The sequence below is a fragment of the Thalassophryne amazonica genome, chromosome 9 (assembly GCF_902500255.1).
Source record: "Thalassophryne amazonica chromosome 9, fThaAma1.1, whole genome shotgun sequence".
NCBI classification, from domain to species: domain Eukaryota; kingdom Metazoa; phylum Chordata; class Actinopteri; order Batrachoidiformes; family Batrachoididae; genus Thalassophryne; species Thalassophryne amazonica.
The window spans coordinates 45,802,651-45,822,564 of NC_047111.1; the positions used below are offsets into that span (position 1 = coordinate 45,802,651).

Below are 19,914 nucleotides of genomic sequence, written 5' to 3' on the forward strand. Positions count from 1 at the left end.
TGACCTTTGTCACCATTCTTGCTGTTTTTACGGCATAACTCCATAATATTCAGTCACAGATTGTCCAAATTATACCTTTTTGGAAGCTTTATGTTTAGTTTAGTTTGTTTAGTTTCCTATATGACTCGAGCATTTTTAAATTTTGACCCCTGTGTAATTCTTCAATTGACCCCTTCCTGGCTGCCTATTGAGAAATCAAGTGGGCAGTCGTTTTCTTTTTTTTTTTTTTTCTAAAGAGCAACTTCTAAGGTGTATTTGTACCAAATTTGGTGCTTGTATCTCCATTTGAAGGACTGTTTCAGTTATCTGCTGCACTACAGGTCCTTTTGATGATTTCTACTAAACTTGGTACATCAAAGACGTCTGGCTCTGCAACTGCCTTTAAACACATTTGATTTTCAACATTATTTGAAGCAAATGTGGCACTCACTTAGGTAGATTCACAAATTTCCCTGGCAAGGTCAGCCAGAGGTCAACCATTTGGATAAAGTTCAAGGTCACAGGGGTTAAATGTCTGATTACCAAAGCCCTTGCTGTCTTCATGCCCGCGGGTACTACGGTCTTGTCTGATAGATGTTTTAAATGAACCTGCTCATGTGCCATTGATTAGAACATGTTCTACTTTAAGAAGACACTTTTGTTCAACAGAAACCTGACTTGAATTTCCAAAACTCTCAGCATTCAAACAGAGCAGCCACCAAAACAGAATAGTGACACAGTGGAGCTTTGTAAAACACACAGTTAGACAAAAAGGAGCGGGTGAGAGAGTGAGCGTCACCTCTGGCCTGTTCTGAGCGAACACTCCGATGAACTGATCGGTATTTGGTTGGCAGCCTTGGTACAACAGGCCTGAACCCATGTGCTCTGCCCGGGCCATTACCTGTGGAGCAGGAAGGTGAATAGAGGTCAGATGGGTCAGGTTGTGCATAATCAAAGTAGAGGGGTGCATGGTAGAACGCCTAATTTACCTTTTATCCTTATCACTGATCTTTCATCCAATCGCTTTATTTTACTTTCATAATAGTTTTTTGTTTTGTACTTTGCAATCTATGACAGATTGCTTTGCAAACAAACAAGCCAAAAGACACAGAACAAATAAAGCAATTAAAAAAAATTCAGTTATATGACATAAAACATCACAAATAAGAACAATATAAAATGTAACCATTATTAAGTATATGATACATCCTGATTATGACATAACTTTTATCCAGGTCAATTATGCTTTCTTCCTTGATTATCCATCTTTGATCCTCATAGCCAATCTTTGATCTAATAAATGACAATTTATGTGATCACAGAAATTCCATGCTGATTGATGATGTTTATTATCCAATTAACTACTTTTTGTTTCTGAGCATTGGTGCAGCTAAAGTACAAGTACAAGAACAAGATCACGACCATGATTGGGATTCTTAATGCTAAACTTTGATCGTGAGTGTTGACTTTTGATACTGGTGAGAGGATCAAAGCAACTGGGAGCAATCCTGCAGTCAAAGATCAACAGAAAGGCTGCCATTAAATGGCAGCCTTTCTGTTGATCGTCACAATCTTTCTGCTGCAGGATCAAAGTTGAGTCAAACTTTGATCCTGATCAACAGAAAGACTGTGATTTTGATTGTCACAGTTTCTGTTGATCTTTAGCTGCACCAAAAGTTAAGTCTTCTTAGGCTTGTGCTTGACACCTTCATTAAGATGAATTTAAATGATTTTGTCTTTATCGTTTTGCGTAATCCTGCGATCAAACAAACAGATGCCAGTGATCAGATAACTTCCTTGGCAGAGATAATAAGAGCAATCAGACATGACAGAGTCTCCACAGTGCTCACCAGTTCCACCCTTCTTTACACATTTGTCTCCACTCACATATGTTGGAACACAGCTGGTATCACACCTCTGCAAATACATATTTGTCTCCACTTGATTCAGAACAAGAATGTGATATGGAACACTTCCTACAATGCGACAGAGAGCACGACGGGGCCAGGGAAAGTCCCTCAGGTCTTGAATACTTCATTTAGTTCCTGATCCTGTCAGTTAAAATGCTATGATTGAACTCAGTGTAACCGCTGAAATCTGAGACAGGGCTGCATACTGTAACTGCAACAGCATCCAGTACATTAACGAGGATGGGCCTCATTTACTAAACTATGTGTTGAATCATCACTGTGTGCATGCACAAAACCAAGAAATATGCACAAGTAGTATTTTCATTGGAGTTACAAAGTCGTGCAAACTCAGGGTTAAAATGTATCAACACAGAAGCTAAATGACATTTATAAGAAACCAGATTTTTCTAAAAAAAATTATATGTTGTATTTGGAAACATCATGCTTTGGGACTGTTTTTCTGCAAAGGGGACAGGACGACTGATCCGTGTTAAGGGAAGAATGACTGTGGCCATGTATCGTGAGATTTTAAGCGAAAACCTTTCATCAGTGAGAGCACTGAAGATGCAACGTGGTTGGGTCTTCCAGCATGACAATGATCCCAAACACACCGCTCGGGCAACGAAGGAGTGGCTCCAGAAAAAACATTTCAAGGTCCTGGAGTGGCCAAGCCAGTCTCCAGACCTCAACCTCATAGAAAATTTGTTGAGGGAGTTGAAAGTCCATGTTTCCCAGCAACAACCCCAAAACATCACCGCTCTAGAGGAGATCTGCATGGAGGAATGGGCCAAAATACTAGCTACAGTGTGTGCAAACCTGGTGAAGACTTACAAGAAACATTTGACCTCTGTCATTGCCAACAAAGATTATGTTACAAAGTATTGAGTTGAACGTTTATTATTGACCAAATACTTATTTTCCAACATAATTTCCAAATAAATTCTTTAAAAATCCTACAATGTGATTTGTCTCTCACAGTTGAAGTCATAGGTTAAATGGACTGCATTTATATAGCGCTTGTCCATCTGCATCAGATGCTCAAAGCACTTTACAATAATGCCTCACATTCACCCCGATGTCAGGGTGCTGCCATACAAGGCGCTCACTACACATCGGGAGCAATAGGGGATTAAGGACCTTCAATCAATCAATCAACTTTTTTCTTATATAGCGCCAAATCACAACAAACAGTTGCCCCAAGGCGCTCCACATTGCAAGGCAAGGCCATACAATAATTATGAAAAACCCCAACGGTCAAAACGACCCCCTATGAGCAAGCACTTGGCCACAGTGGGAAGGAAAAACTCCCTTTTAACAGGAAGAAACCTCCAGCAGAACCAGGCTCAGGGAGGGGCAGTCTTCTGCTGAGACTGGTTGGGGCTGAGGGAAAGAACCAGGAAAAAGAGATCGATCACTAATGATTAAATGCAGAGTGATGCATACGGAGCAAAAAGAGAAAGAAACAGTGCATCATGGGAACCCCCCCACAGTCTACGTCTAAAGCAACATAACCAAGGGATGGTCCAGGGTCACCCGATCCAGCCCTAACTATAAGCCTTAGCGAAAAGGAAAGTTTTAAGCCTAATCTTAAAAGTAGAGAGGGTATCTGTCTCCCTGATCTGAATTGGGAGCTGGTTCCACAGGAGAGGAGCCTGAAAGCTGAAGGCTCTGCCTCCCATTCTACTCTTACAAACCCTAGGAACTACAAGTAAGCCCGCAGTCTGAGAGCGAAGCGCTCTAATGGGGTAATATGGTACTATGAGGTCCCTAAGATAAGATGGGACCTGATTATTCAAAACCTTATAAGTAAGAAGAAGAATTTTAAATTCTATTCTAGCATTAACAGGAAGCCAATGAAGGGAGGCCAACACGGGTGAGATATGCTCTCTCCTGCTAGTCCCCGTCAGTACTCTAGCTGCAGCATTCTGAACCAACTGAAGGCTTTTTAGGGAACTTTTAGGACAACCTGATAATAATGAATTACAATAGTCCAGCCTAGAGGAAACAAATGCATGAATTAGTTTTTCAGCATCACTCTGAGACAAGACCTTTCTGATTTTAGAGATATTGCGTAAATGCAAAAAGGCAGTCCTACATATTTGTTTAATATGCGCTTTGAATGACATATCCTGATCAAAAATAACTCCAAGATTTCTCACAGTATTACTAGAGATCAGGGAAATGCCATCCAGAGTAACGATCTGGTTAGACACCATGCTTCTAAGATTTGTGGGGCCAAGTACAATAACTTCAGTTTTATCTGAGTTTAAAAGCAGGAAATTAGAGGTCATCCATGTCTTTATGTCTGTAAGACAATCCTGCAGTTTAGCTAATTGGTGCGTATCCTCTGGCTTCATGGATAGATAAAGCTGGGTATCATCTGCGTAACAATGAAAATTTAAGCAATACCGTCTAATAATACTGCCCAAGGGAAGCATGTATAAAGTGAATAAAATTGGTCCTAGCACAGAACCTTGTGGAACTCCATAATTAACTTTAGTCTGTGAAGAAGATTCCCCATTTACATGAACAAACTGTAATCTATTAGACAAATATGATTCAAACCACCGCAGCGCAATGCCTTTAATACCTATGACATGCTGTAATCTCTGTAATAAAATTGTATGGTCAACAGTATCAAAAGCAGCACTGAGGTCCAACAGAACAAGCACAGAGATAAGTCCACTGTCCGAAGCCATAAGAAGATCATTTGTAACCTTCACTAATGCTGTTTCTGTACTATGATGAATTCTAAAACCTGACTGAAACTCTTCAAATAGACCATTCCTCTGCAGATGATCAGTTAGCTGTTTTACAACTACCCTCTCAAGAATCTTTGAGAGAAAAGGAAGGTTGGAGATTGGCCTATAATTAGCTAAGATAGCTGGGTCAAGTGATGGCTTTTTAAGTAATGGTTTAATTACTGCCACCTTAAAGGCCTGTGGTACATAACCAACTAACAAAGATAGATTGATCATATTTAAGATTGAAGCATTAAATAATGGTAGGACTTCCTTGAGCAGCCTGGCAGGAATGGGGTCTAATAAGCATGTTGATGGTTTGGATGAAGTAACTAATGAAAATAACTCAGACAGAACAATCGGAGAGAAAGAGTCTAACCAAATACCGGCATCACTGAAAGCAGCCAAAGATAACGATACATCTTTGGGATGGTTATGAGTAATTTTTTCTCTAATAGTCAAAATTTTGTTAGCAAAGAAAGTCATGAAGTCATTACTAGTTAAAGTTAATGGAATACTCAGCTCAATAGAGCTCTGACTCTTTGTCAGCCTGGCTACAGTGCTGAAAAGAAACCTGGGGTTGTTCTTATTTTCTTCAATTAGTGATGAGTAGAAAGATGTCCTAGCTTCACGAAGGGCTTTCTTATAGAGCAACAAACTCTTTTTCCAGGCTAAGTGAAGATCTTCTAAATTAGTGAGACGCCATTTCCTCTCCAACTTACGGGTTATCTGCTTTAAGCTACGAGTTTGTGAGTTATACCACGGAGTCAGACACTTCTGATTTAAAGCTCTCTTTTTCAGAGGAGCTACAGCATCCAAAGCTGTCTTCAATGAGGATGTAAAACTATTGACAAGATACTCTAACTCCCTTACAGAGTTTAGGTAGCTACTCTGCTCTGTGTTGGTATATGACATTAGAGAACATAAAGAAGGAATCATATCCTTAAACCTAGTTACAGCGCTTTCTGAAAGACTTCTAGTGTAATGAAACTTATTCCCCACTGCAGGGTAGTCCATCAGGGTAAATGTAAATGTTATTAAAAAATGATCAGACAAAAGGGAGTTTTCAGGGAATACTGTTAAGTCTTCTATTTCCATACCATAAGTCAGAACAAGATCTAAAATATGATTAAAGTGGTGGGTGGACTCATTTACTTTTTGAGCAAAGCCGATAGAGTCTAATAATAGATTAAATGCAGTGTTGAGGCTGTCATTCTCAGCATCTGTGTGGATGTTAAAATCGCCCACTATAATTATCTTGTCTGAGCTAAGCACTAAGTCAGACAAAAGGTCTGAAAATTCACAGAGAAACTCACAGTAACGACCAGGTGGACGATAGATAATAACAAATAAAACTGGTTTTTGGGACTTCCAATTTGGATGGACAAGACTAAGAGACAAGCTTTCAAATGAATTAAAGCTCTGTCTAGGTTTTTGATTAATTAATAAGCTGGAATGGAAGATTGCTGCTAATCCTCCGCCCCGGCCCGTGCTACGAGCATTCTGACAGTTAGTGTGACTCGGGGGTGTTGACTCATTTAAACTAACATATTCATCCTGCTGTAACCAAGTTTCTGTTAGGCAGAATAAATCAATACGTTGATCAATTATTATATCATTTACCAACAGGGACTTAGAAGAAAGAGACCTAATGTTTAATAGACCACATTTAACTGTTTTAGTCTGTGGTGCAATTGAAGGTGCTATATTATTTTTTCTTTTTGAATTTTTATGCTTAAATAGATTTTTGCTAGTTATTGGTGGTCTGGGAGCAGGCACCGTCTCTACGGGGATGGGGTAATAGGGGGATGGCAGGGGGAGAGAAGCTGCAGAGAGGTGTATAAGACCACAGCTCTGCCTCCTGGTCCCAACGCTAGACAGTCACAGTTTGGAGGATCCCAAAAAATTGGCCAGATTTCTAGAAATGAGAGCTGCTCCCTCTAAAGTGGGATGGATGCCGTCTCTCCTAACAAGACCAGGTTTTCCCCAGAAGCTTTGCCAATTATCAATGAAGCCCACCTCATTTTTTGGACACCACTCAGACAGCCAGCAATTCAAGGAGAACATGCGGCTAAACATGTCACTCCCGGTCTGATTGGGGAGGGGCCCAGAGAAAACAACAGAGTCCGACATTGTTTTTGCAAAGTTACACACCGATTCAATGTTAATTTTAGTGACCTCCGATTGGCGTAACCGAGTGTCATTACTGCCGACGTGAATTACAATCTTACCAAATTTACGCTTAGCCTTAGCCAGCAATTTCAAATGTCCTTCGATGTCGCCTGCTCTGGCCCCCGGAAGACAATTGACAATGGTTGCTGGTGTCGCTAACTTCACATTTCTCAAAACAGAGTCGCCAATAACCAGAGTTTGATCCTCGGCGAGTGTATCGTCGAGTGGGGAAAAACGGTTAGAGATGTGAACGGGTTGACGGTGTACACGGGGCTTCTGTTTAGGGCTACGCTTCCTCCTCACAGTCACCCAGTCAGCCTGCCTTCCCGACTGCACGGGATCTGCCAGGGGGGAACTAACGGCGGCTAAGCTACCTTGGTCCGCACCGACTACAGGGGCCTGGCTAGCTGTAGAATTTTCCACGGTGCGGAGCCGAGCCTCCAATTCGCCCAGCCTGGCCTCCAAAGCTACGAATAAGCTGCACTTATTACATGTACCGTTACTGCTAAAAGAGGCCGAGGAATAACTAAACATTTCACACCCAGAGCAGAAAAGTACGGGAGAGACAGGAGAAGCCGCCATGCTAAAACGGCTAAGAGCTAGTAGCTACGCTAAGCTAGCGGATTCCCAAACAGGGAATCCGACACTAGACAGGCTGTGGAGCAGCACAGGTAACGCACGACAACAGTGCTAAAACAAAATAAAAATCCACTGGACAGGCTGTGGAGCAGCACAGGCAACGCACGACAACAGTGCTAAAACAAAATAAAAATCCACTAGACAGGCTGTGGAGCAGCACAGGTAACGCACGACAACAGTGCTAAAATAAAATAAAAATCCACTAGACAGGCTGTGGAGCAGCACAGGTAACGCACAACAACAGTGCTAAAAAATAAAATAAAAATAAAAATCCACTGGACAGGCTGTGGAGCAGCACAGGCAACGCACGACAACAGTGCTAAAACAAAATAAAAATCCACTAGACAGGCTGTGGAGCAGCACAGGTAACGCACGACAACAGCGCTAAATAAAAATCCACTGGACAGGCTGTGGAGCAGCACAGGTAACGCACGACAACAGTGGTAAAAAATAAAATAAAAATCCACTGGACAGGCTGTGGAGCAGCACAGGTAACGCACGACAACAGTGCTAAAAAATAAAATAAAAATCCACTGGACAGGCTGTGGAGCAGCACAGGTAACGCACGACAACAGTGCTAAAAAAAAAAAAATAACTAAATAAATAAAATAAATAATAAAATAAAAATCCACTGGACAGGCTGCGGAGCAGCACAGGTAACACACGACAACAGTGGTAAAAAATAAAATAAAAATCCACTAGACAGGCTGTGGAGCAGCACAGGTAACACACGACAACAGTGCCAAAAAAAAATCAAAATCAAAATCCACTGGACAGGCTGTGGAGCAGCACAGGCAACGCACGACAACAGTGCTAAAACAAAATAAAAATCCACTAGACAGGCTGTGGAGCAGCACAGGTAACGCACGACAACAGTGCTAAAATAAAATAAAAATCCACTAGACAGGCTGTGGAGCAGCACAGGTAACGCACAACAACAGTGCTAAAAAATAAAATAAAATAAAAATAAAAATCCACTGGACAGGCTGTGGAGCAGCACAGGTAACGCACGACAACAGCGCTAAATAAAAATCCACTGGACAGGCTGTGGAGCAGCACAGGTAACGCACGACAACAGCGCCCAAAAAAATAAAATCAAAATCAAAATCCACTGGACAGGCTGTGGAGCAGCACAGGTAACACACGACAACAGTGGTAAAAAATAAAATAAAAATCCACTGGACAGGCTGCGGAGCAGCACAGGTAACACACGACAACAGTGGTAAAAAATAAAATAAAAATCCACTGGACAGGCTGTGGAGCAGCACAGGTAACACACGACAACAGTGCCAAAAAACAAAACAAAAATCCACTGAACAGGCTGTGGAGCAGCACAGGTAACACACGACAACAGTGGTAAAAAATAAAATAAAAATCCACTGGACAGGCTGTGGAACAGCACAGGTAACGCACGACAACAGTGGTAAAAAATAAAATAAAAATCCACTGAACAGGCTGTGGAGCAGCACAGGTAACACACGACAACAGTGCTAAAAATAAAATAAAAATCCACTGGACAGGCTGTGGAGCAGCACAGGTAACACACGACAACAGTGGTAAAAAATAAAATAAAATCCACTGGACAGGCTGTGGAGCAGCACAGGTAACGCACGACAACAGCGCCAAAAAATAAAATAAAAATCCACTGGACAGGCTGTGGAGCAGCACAGGCAACGCACGACAACAGCGCCAAAAAATAAAATAAAAATCCACTGGACAGGCTGTGGAGCAGCACAGGTAACGCACGACAACAGCGCTAAAAAATAAAATAAAAATCCACTGGACAGGCTGTGGAGCAGCACAGGTAACGCACGACAACAGCGCTAAAAAATAAAATAAAAATCCACTGGACAGGCTGTGGAGCAGCACAGGTAACGCACGACAACAGCGCTAAAAAATAAAATAAAAATCCACTGGACAGGCTGTGGAGCAGCACAGGTAACGCACGACAACAGTGCTAAAAAATAAAATAAAAATCCACTGGACAGGCTGTGGAGCAGCACAGGTAACGCACGACAACAGTGCTAAAAAATAAAATAAAAATCCACTGGACAGGCTGTGGAGCAGCACAGGTAACGCACGACAACAGTGCTAAAATAAAATAAAAATCCACTAGGCAGGCTGTGGAGCAGCACGACAACAGTGCTAAAAAATAAAATAAAAATAAAAACGAAAGCGTTAGCAAGCTAGTTAGCTTGCCAACGCTGATGAAGGTTAGCTGATAAAAGAGCTCCGTCGCGATGCTTCGACCGTTAGAGGTCTTCTTTAGGCGTTGGAGCACGGTGAAAAAGTAAAAAAAAGTAAAAAAGTCTTGAAAAAGACTGTTAATTCAAAGAACTCAAACAGCTCAGTTCAAACAGCTAACAGATACAGCAGAACACCGCTGTGCTCCGGAACCAGAAAAAAGTCCACCCTCCACCACAATAAGGTCAATAAGGTGTGTGTGTGTGTGTGTTCACTGCTTACATGAATTACAATAGTCCAGCCTAGAGGAAATAAATGCATGAATTAATTTTTCAGCATCACTCTGAGACAAGACCTTTCTGATTTTAGAGATATTGCGTAAATACAAAAAGGCAGTCCTACATATTTGTTTAATATGCGCTTTGAATGACATATCCTGATCAAAAATAACTCCAAGATTTCTCACAGTATTACTAGAGATCAGGGAAATGCCATCCAGAGTAACGATCTGGTTAGACACCATGCTTCTAAGATTTGTGGGGCCAAGTACAATAACTTCAGTTTTATCTGAGTTTAAAAGCAGGAAATTAGAGGTCATCCATGTCTTTATGTCTGTAAGACAATCCTGCAGTTTAGCTAATTGGTGTGTATCCTCTGGCTTCATGGATAGATAAAGCTGGGTATCATCTGCGTAACAATGAAAATTTAAGCAATACCGTCTAATAATACTGCCCAAGGGAAGCATGTATAAAGTGAATAAAATTGGTCCTAGCACAGAACCTTGTGGAACTCCATAATTAACTTTAGTCTGTGAAGAAGATTCCCCATTTACATGAACAAACTGTAATCTATTAGACAAATATGATTCAAACCACCGCAGTGCAATGCCTTTAATACCTATGACATGCTCTAATCTCTGTAATAAAATTTTATGGTCAACAGTATCAAAAGCAGCACTGAGGTCCAACAGAACAAGCACAGAGATAAGTCCACTGTCCGAAGCCATAAGAAGATCATTTGTAACCTTCACTAATGCTGTTTCTGTACTATGATGAATTCTAAAACCTGACTGAAACTCTTCAAATAGACCATTCCTCTGCAGGTGATCAGTTAGCTGTTTTACAACTACCCTCTCAAGAATCTTTGAGAGAAAAGGAAGGTTGGAGATTGGCCTATAATTAGCTAAGATAGCTGGGTCAAGTGATGGCTTTTTAAGTAATGGTTTAATTACTGCCACCTTAAAGGCCTGTGGTACATAACCAACTAACAAAGATAGATTGATCATATTTAAGATTGAAGCATTAAATAATGGTAGGACTTCCTTGAGCAGCCTGGCAGGATTGGGGTCTAATAAGCATGTTGATGGTTTGGATGAAGTAACTAATGAAAATAACTCAGACAGAACAATCGGAGAGAAAGAGTCTAACCAAATACCGGCATCACTGAAAGCAGCCAAAGATAACGATACATCTTTGGGATGGTTATGAGTAATTTTTTCTCTAATAGTCAAAATTTTGTTAGCAAAGAAAGTCATGAAGTCATTACTAGTTAAAGTTAATGGAATACTCAGCTCAATAGAGATCTGACTCTTTGTCAGCCTGGCTACAGTGCTGAAAAGAAACCTGGGGTTGTTCTTATTTTCTTCAATTAGTGATGAGTAGAAAGATGTCCTAGCTTCACGAAGGGCTTTCTTATAGAGCAACAAACTGTTTTTCCAGGCTAAGTGAAGATCTTCTAAATTAGTGAGACGCCATTTCCTCTCCAACTTACGGGTTATCTGCTTTAAGCTACGAGTTTGTGAGTTATACCACGGAGTCAGACACTTCTGATTTAAAGCTCTCTTTTTCAGAGGAGCTACAGCATCCAAAGTTGTCTTCAATGAGGATGTAAAACTATTGACAAGATACTCTAACTCCCTTACAGAGTTTAGGTAGCTACTCTGCTCTGTGTTGGTATATGACATTAGAGAACATAAAGAAGGAATCATATCCTTAAACCTAGTTACAGCGCTTTCTGAAAGACTTCTAGTGTAATGAAACTTATTCCCCACTGCAGGGTAGTCCATCAGGGTAAATGTAAATGTTATTAAAAAATGATCAGACAAAAGGGAGTTTTCAGGGAATACTGTTAAGTCTTCTATTTCCATACCATAAGTCAGAACAAGATCTAAAATATGATTAAAGTGGTGGGTGGACTCATTTACTTTTTGAGCAAAGCCGATAGAGTCTAATAATAGATTAAATGCAGTGTTGAGGCTGTCATTCTCAGCATCTGTGTGGATGTTAAAATCGCCCACTATAATTATCTTATCTGAGCTAAGCACTAAGTCAGACAAAAGGTCTGAAAATTCACAGAGAAACTCACAGTAACGACCAGGTGGACGATAGATAATAACAAATAAAACTGGTTTTTGGGACTTCCAATTTGGATGGACAAGACTAAGAGACAAGCTTTCAAATGAAACCTTGCCCAAGGGCCCTTAGTGATTTTCCAGTCAGGCGGGGATTTGAACTGAGGATCTTCTGGTCTCAAGCCCAACACGTTAACCACTAGACCATCACCTCCCCCAGTTCATTTTCATATGTTGAAAATTTCAGACCTCTCTCATCTTTCTAAGTAGGAGAACTTGCACAATCAGGAGCTGACTAAATACTTTTTACCCCACTGTATATATACGAGGGCTGTCAATAAAGTTACGGTCCTTTTTATTTTTTTCAAAAACTATATGGATTTCATTCATATGTTTTTACGTCAGACATGCTTGAACCCTCGTGCGCGTGCGTGAGTTTTTCCACGCCTGTCGGTGACGTCATTCGCCTGTGAGCACTCCTTGTGGGAGGAGTCGTCCAGCCCCTCGTCGGAATTCCTTTGTCTGAGAAGTTGCTGAGAGACTGGCGCGTTGTTTGATCAAAATTTTTTCTAAACCTGTGAGACACATCGAAGTGGACACGGTTCGAAAAATTAAGCTGGTTTTCAGTGAAAATTTTAACGGCTGATGAGAGATTTTGAGGTGATTCTGTCGCTTTAAGGACTTTTCACGGTGCGAGACGTCGCTCAGCGCTCTCAGCCGCCGTCGTCAGCCTGTTCAAGCTGAAAACATCCACATTTCAGGCTCTATTGATCCAGGACGTCGTGAGAGAACAGAGAAGTTTCAGAAGAAGTCGGTTTCAGCATTTTATCCGGATATTCCACTGTTAAAGGAGATTTTTTTAATGAAAGACGTGCGGACGGGTCCGCGCGTCGGGACGCAGCCGCCGCGACGCTCCGCCACAGGAAAAACACCTCTGTTGAAAGCCTTAAGGACAAGTTGGAACATGTCCTGCCTGTTAAACAATTTCTCATATACTCACTCCACTGAAAGCCATCAAAAGCCGCCTGGATTTTACAAATGGTTATCAACACGGAGGTGTTTTTCCTGTGCCGCCGCACCGCGTCGGCTGCGTCCCGACGCGCGGACCCGTCCGCACGTCTTTCATTAAAAAAATCTCCTTTAACAGTGGAATATCCGGATAAAATGCTGAAACCGACTTCTTCTGAAACTTCTCTGTTCTCTCACGACGTCCTGGATCAATAGAGCCTGAAATGTGGAGGTTTTCAGCTTGAACAGGCTGATGACGCCGCCTGAGAGCGCTGCGCGACGTCTCACACCGTGAAAAGTCCTTAAAGCGACAGAATCACCTCAAAATCTCTCATCAGCTGTTAAAATTTTCACTGAAAACCAGCTTAATTTTTCGAACCGTGTCCACTTCGATGTGTCTCACAGGTTTAGAAAAAATTCTGATCAAACAACGCGCCAGTCTCTCAGCAACTTCTCAGACAAAGGAATTCCGACGAGGGGCTGGACGACTCCTCCCACAATGAGTGCTCACAGGCGAATGACGTCACCGACAGGCGTGGAAAAACTCACGCATGCGCACGAGGGTTCAAGCATGTCTGACGTAAAAACATATGAATGAAATCCATATAGTTTTTGAAAAAAATAAAAAGGACCGTAACTTTATTGACAGCCCTCGTATATATATATATATATATATATATATATATATATATATATATATATATATATATATATATATATATATATGAATGAATTTATTCGGCACACAATTCAACAACAACAACAACAAAAACAACTCACAACAAAATAACTCTACAATGAACCTGTGTGACCAAAAGGGTAAGGGCAGAAGCAAAGCTTATAAATGCCCATCACTTATACTGTAAAAACAAGCAGTATATACACACATGCACACATAAACACAATTTCATAAATTAATATCTACACATAAAGATATACAGGGTGGGCCAATAAAATGTTACTACTTTTGTAATCCAAAGAAGAGGAGCATGGATTGAACATATCAGTTGAACTGTCAGAAAACAAGAGACAAAGTGGGAAACTTTTGGTATCAAATGTTAATTTAATGCTTCTGTTACAAGTCTGTAAATAAAATTTTCAAATAAGTTCTCATTTCAAAAACTTGTGTACGATCAAAAGTGGTAACATTTTATTGGCCCACCCTGTATATGCACATACATAAATATATACATGTATACACACACACACATACCCATGATGACAAATACAAAAAAAGCATGCAAAATTATTCAATAAACTCAAATTTACAAAATACAACCAGACAAACAATGGCACACAACACACAATCCTGAAAGCAATAGTCTTTAAACTATAGCAACCAATTTTATTATTCTTGTAATGCCTTTTAAAGCCTACTAAAGTACCAAGTACTTTAATATATGTTCAGCTTCAAAAATATTAAAGCTTCCTATGGCATATGATTTGGACTACCATTCTGTGGTTTGATTTCAGGTGCTGGCCTGCTGGGCCTGGGCACCTGGATAGTGCTTACTGTACCCTGAAAACCTTTTTGTGCAGTGCAATGCCAGAGCCAGATGGTCAAACTCTTTTTGGAGTTTTGTACTGGGGCTTTCCCTGTATGCCCATGAAACATGACCAGGTTTGTCTGAGCATTGTATGTGCGAGTAAGTAGGTACATAATAGCCACATATTTAGCTCCGTTCTTCAGCAGATTGCCATAGTCGTGCCACACCTGTTTGCCTGGGGAAGGTTTCAAATGAAACACATTTAAGCTTGATTTTTCCCTGAGTTATTGTGTTTGTGAGGGGATCAGATATCTCCTGAACAGCACCAACCTCATTGTAGGAAATCCATTTGTAAGGTTGGTTAGGGAGCCGGGAGCCTAGGCAAGGTCCATCACCTGTTGAACACAGGGTAAAATAAAATGGGGTTTAGAAACAAATGCATGATTGATCATTTAAACAACAGATGCGGATCACTCAAAGGCTCTGGATAAATTTTTCATAACCCTGTTCGTGTGCTATTTTCATGCTGCCATCCAGATTCTATAAGACAATGAAAAACACTGAACATTAGAATGGCTATCCTGGAAAGCTAATAGGTTATTTGAATAGACGTGTATTTTGTAAATGGTTGGGTGCCTGCATCAGTGCAGACACATTGGGCCTCATGTATCAACGTTGCATACGGCGATATTTGAGCGTATATGGGGTGTACGCCAAAATGGCTGCGCTACTTGGCATTTATCAATGTGGTCATTGGCGTACGCTGCGCTGAAAATATACACCAGGTCGAGAGGTGGCGTAAATTATACACCAAAATGAACCAGCGCTGGAATCCACATAAAAATGTAAATGATCAACATGATAAACAGTGCCATTATACAAATCAATTATTATACTACATAATAATCAATACAAATTGTTGGTCTATCGAGCATGATCCGTGGCCACAGTGCTGACCACAAAGAAAGCGCTGCTCGCCTTTTTCTCCACAGCCTGGAGCCAGAGCAGCGCTGAGCTTAACTTTATGTGGTGTGATCGTTTTAGACTATGAAATTGATAATAACAACTGTAGTGTTGTCATTCCCTTCGCTCATGCTGCAATCAGGTTTTGTCTTCTCCATTCGTTTGTTACAATAAAATAAATAAAGAAATAAATTTTAAAAATAAAGAAATCTGAAAAATTAGGCATCTTATTAATTGAGCGAGCAAATATCCACGTCAAGAATTATTGACAAGAAAAGAGAATACAGTGGTCACTCGCTATAACGTGGTTCACCTTTCGCGGCCTCGCAGTTTCGCGGATTTTTTAGTCCAATTTTGCATGCTTTTTTTTTTTTTTTTTTACAGTGCATTGTGTTCTGCGTGTCTGTTTATAAGAATCTTCTCTCCCAGAAGAAAAAAGAGCGCCAACAACTACCCACAACTGTGTCTTCACTCGGACAAAGACACCTGCAGCGAGGTTTGACTCAGTGGAAAAAGGCGCGGCACCAGGACGAAGATGCGTGATCAGAGGAACTGTGAAATACTGGTCAGTCACTATTAATAATTTCTTATGTGTCCAACCTCGTACGTTGATCGTTAGAATTGAATTCGTTAGTTCTAAAAGCCATCATAATTATTTATAGGAAAACGTTCTATTTTTATTTCTCAAACAAATGTTTGGGCCTGAAAACAGGTTGGTCTTATTTTTCTACTAAGGTTTGAACGTTGAGAGTGTTTACAGCTTTAAAACGTCTATAATAATTGTAAAAATAACGCTGACTACTTAACTCCCGCGATAAACGAGGGACCACTGTAACACTTTTTTGATTATATACTACAAAACAATTGATGCGACGGCCGCTTTTGACGCTCTATTGGCACGCGTCGTGATTGGTGGAGTTCTTTTTCTTTGCCGTCTTCCTGGCTTCCATGTCGTAAAATGAGGGTGTGTCTGAAGCGGAGTCTGAATATTTATGGGCGTGTTTATTATAATTACGATTGTTTTCACCCGCTGCATTTATCAAGGTCACGTCAGGCGTACGCCGGAAATGGGCAGGTGCGCACTGCTTGATACATGTCACGGCAACTTTGGTGTACTTCAAATTTACACCGTAAATTTACGCCACAAGTGCGCCACATTGATACATGAGGCCCAATGTGTTAACCATATAGTGCATCCGGAAAGTATTCACAGTGCTGTGCTTTTTCCACGTTGTGTTGTGTTGTATAATATGACCACTTTAAGCATGAACAATAATACATTTCTTTAGCTTGAAAGAAGGTGTGGCTCGAAGGTGATTATGAGGAAAATTTCTTCACACTGTAAGTTGGTAATTTATGTTTGCACTTTTGTCCTCTGGTTGTTACATCCTGAGCAAACCAGAGCAGATTTTATCTGAAGCAGCAGAGATAAGGGCTGAGGGAGAAAGCAGAGATGTTTGCTTTTGTCTGTAGATGAAACTGGTATGTGAGCTCCAACAAGTGCAGCTCACATACCAGCGTAGATACTGAAGCTTAACAATATAACGCTTGTTTCGGAATACAGTTCAAAAGCCAAACATCATATTCTGTGGAACCTGTCCACTAAGACTAGTTTTCAGTGTTTGCATTCATACATCACACCAGAGGTGGGACGAAGTCACTATCAAGTCATCAATCTGCAAGTCCCAAGTCAAGTCTTAAGTCACCTTGCAAACAATTGGCGGTCATTATGACTTGAGACTTGCTGATTCATGACTTGAGAGTGACTTGATGGTAACTTCCCACCTCTGCATCACACCCACCAGATATATGGAGGCCTCTCTGGAAGACCTCATACAGAGTCCTGGCATCATCGTGGTAATGAGTCATCAGTTTGGAGTGGTCACCCATCATGGACCTGCGACCTCCATCTTCATGCTGACGAAGACACACAGAGACAGAGTTGTTTTGTAGGTTCAAAAGTTACCATATCATGAAGATGGTGCTGGAAAGAAATCCAAAGGCAGAATAATAGGAAAATTGTTTCTGTTTCTCCAACTAAATGTACACCAGCAAAGACAAATGTAATGTCGGCGGAGGTGTATGCTCTTGTGATTGCCTTGGTCTGCACTTATTTTCGTTTTCATATGGCTAGCATACTGACATAGTATGGAACTATGCTTCCTATCCTTTTAAATTTATTTTATTAGGAAACAGAGCGGGTCGTGGCTTCAACTTTATCTAAAGTCTGGGTCTCTTAGTGAAGCTTAGGACTAGTGGCCGGCAATCACCTTAGTATTTCTTCTGTTTTTCTTGTTGCTTAATTCTGACAAATTACGCCATATTTATTTTCTGTTGCCTGTTTCTGTTTTTTCTCTCTGTTTCAAGTGTGGCTCTATCCATAATTGAGAGTGGGTGTCTTCTTCTGCAAGCTTCCCATGCTGGACACCAACATAGACTCCCAAAATTTCCTGTATATTTGTATTGTCAACTGTGTCGGTAGCATGGCCCAAGCAGAGGGTCGCCCCTTTGAGTCTGGTCTGCTTGAGGTTTCTTCCTCAAATCATCAGAGGGAGTTTTTCCTTACCACTATCACCTGTGTGCTTACTCTAGGGACTGGTAAGGTTAGACCTTACTTGTGTGAAGCGCCTTGAGGCAGCTTTGTTGTGATTTGGTGCTATATGAATGAAATAAATTGAATTGGTCTCTAACTATGTTTGTACGGTAGCAACATATCATAACTGCCAATTCTAATCAAACTTAAGCAACAGTCAGAATTCAATTTCAAATTTCTGGCAATATACTGTACTGCGAAATTTGTAATTTTATGGTAAAAATTTCAGATATTATATCGACAAACTTGACTGTTTGTTTAAAAGCCCTGCAATATCTCTACATGCCTGATACTTTGAAATGTGGTTTTGACATCACTGTGCTCTGAGTACCTTTGATCAATATTGATTGCTGTATGTCAAAGAAGAAAATTTAAAACTTTAAATTCTGAGTTCCCTAGTTCTAGTAGGCTGACGAGGCTCATCTTCCAGACTAATTTCACACTGATTGTGATGTGTAACTTACAAGTAAACTGTCTATTCTGTGTTCTCATTTATTAACAGACACTTGTTATTTCCTCATTGGCCACTAGGTGCCCTCAGTCCTTCCTGCTGTTGTCCAACCAGCTGACTGGCAGACCTGACCCATATGAACATAACCATCTACTCTCTCAGGATGTTGTTGCCATTTTTACCATTTTGTTGTTCTTGACCTCAGTTCTGACGATCTAATGCCACATTCCATCCAAAGTGGGATGTTGGAATTTCCCAGTTATTAAGCTTAAGTTATGAATATCACTGTTAAAACTTTGTGAATACAAGTTCATTTCCTGGAAATATCTAGACCACGTGTCTTTATGATGAGAACAATATATCTGTAATTGTTTAGTGTATACACTACATTAATACCAACACTTGGTGAAACATTTTGAGGTCAGTCTGCAATAATAGTCAGCAATAACAGTTCCTTATTGCTGGATTTGACCGCGTCTTACAGTAACTGTTTGTCTGCCAGTTGAGCTCATTTTGAGTCATGGTTCTGGAAACACCCTTTTCTTTACCACTCATTCCTACCTGCCTGATTTTTTTTTTTGTGGGAATTTTGACTAAAAGGTTTAACTAAAAATTGTGTTTTACTGTAATGTGCCATATCTCTAAATCCTGATTTGAGTTTGACATTTCAGATATCACATATATAGATATAAAACAACATGATTTAGGAAAATTTATGACTAGAAATGGAATGTAGCATTCATAACATCTGTCGACTGGGGTGCGAATCAGTGTTTTTAAAGCTAGTATATCACAGAGCTGCAAATGCTGATGAACGTAGCAAATTTTGGGTTTTGTCAGGGTTAGTAAAACATTCCAGAACAGTTCACAAACAGTTTTTCTTGCCGCAAAGAAATTTTGAACATGTGGGAAGGGTTTGCTAATAGGGGTGGCTCAATCCCAAGATTCACCTGACATTCGCCTGGTATTTTGCCAGGAGATGGCAAAAGTTCCCAAACGTTCCCAAACAGTGGTAAAAGAGTGGTAAATTGTTACAAATAAGCTTGTGGGCAAGACGAAAGCTGGCCATTCATTACATGATGATACAATGCCTCATCAACTTAATGTAGAACTGTATTTCAGAGTAAACAAACAGAGCACACATTACGATGCGCACTTCTAGGCATGAGAGCAGGATAAGGTTTCCCATCTCCAGAGCACCAGAGTGAAAGCAAATTCTACTGTGAAAAGATACAGTTATTTTCCACATTTGATTTGTTTGTGTGTCCTGTCCAGGATGGACCCTGCCTCACGCCCTATGACTTCTGGGATAGGCTCCAGCACGCCATGACCCTTGATTGGAGTAAATGGGTACAGAAAATGGATGGATGGATTAGTTCATGTGCACATGCTAAATTGTTAAGTGTGCACAGAGGCCTGGGATAGAAAATTACACCC

The 19,914-nt window shown here is 40.6% G+C and overlaps 1 protein-coding gene across 1 annotated transcript in view; it reads right to left on the minus strand.

The window, feature by feature from the left end:
• The window catches only part of acsl6 (acyl-CoA synthetase long chain family member 6), a 138,164-nt gene that overhangs the window by 39,279 nt on the left and 78,971 nt on the right, over positions 1-19,914 (minus strand). Inside the window, exons 3-5 of the mRNA XM_034177985.1 lie at positions 17,236-17,350; positions 14,801-14,865; positions 779-880 (exon numbers count right to left, since the gene is read on the minus strand). Of these exons, the coding sequence (XP_034033876.1) occupies positions 779-880; positions 14,801-14,865; positions 17,236-17,350 (282 nt within the window). The remainder of the gene's footprint in view (positions 1-778; positions 881-14,800; positions 14,866-17,235; positions 17,351-19,914) is intronic.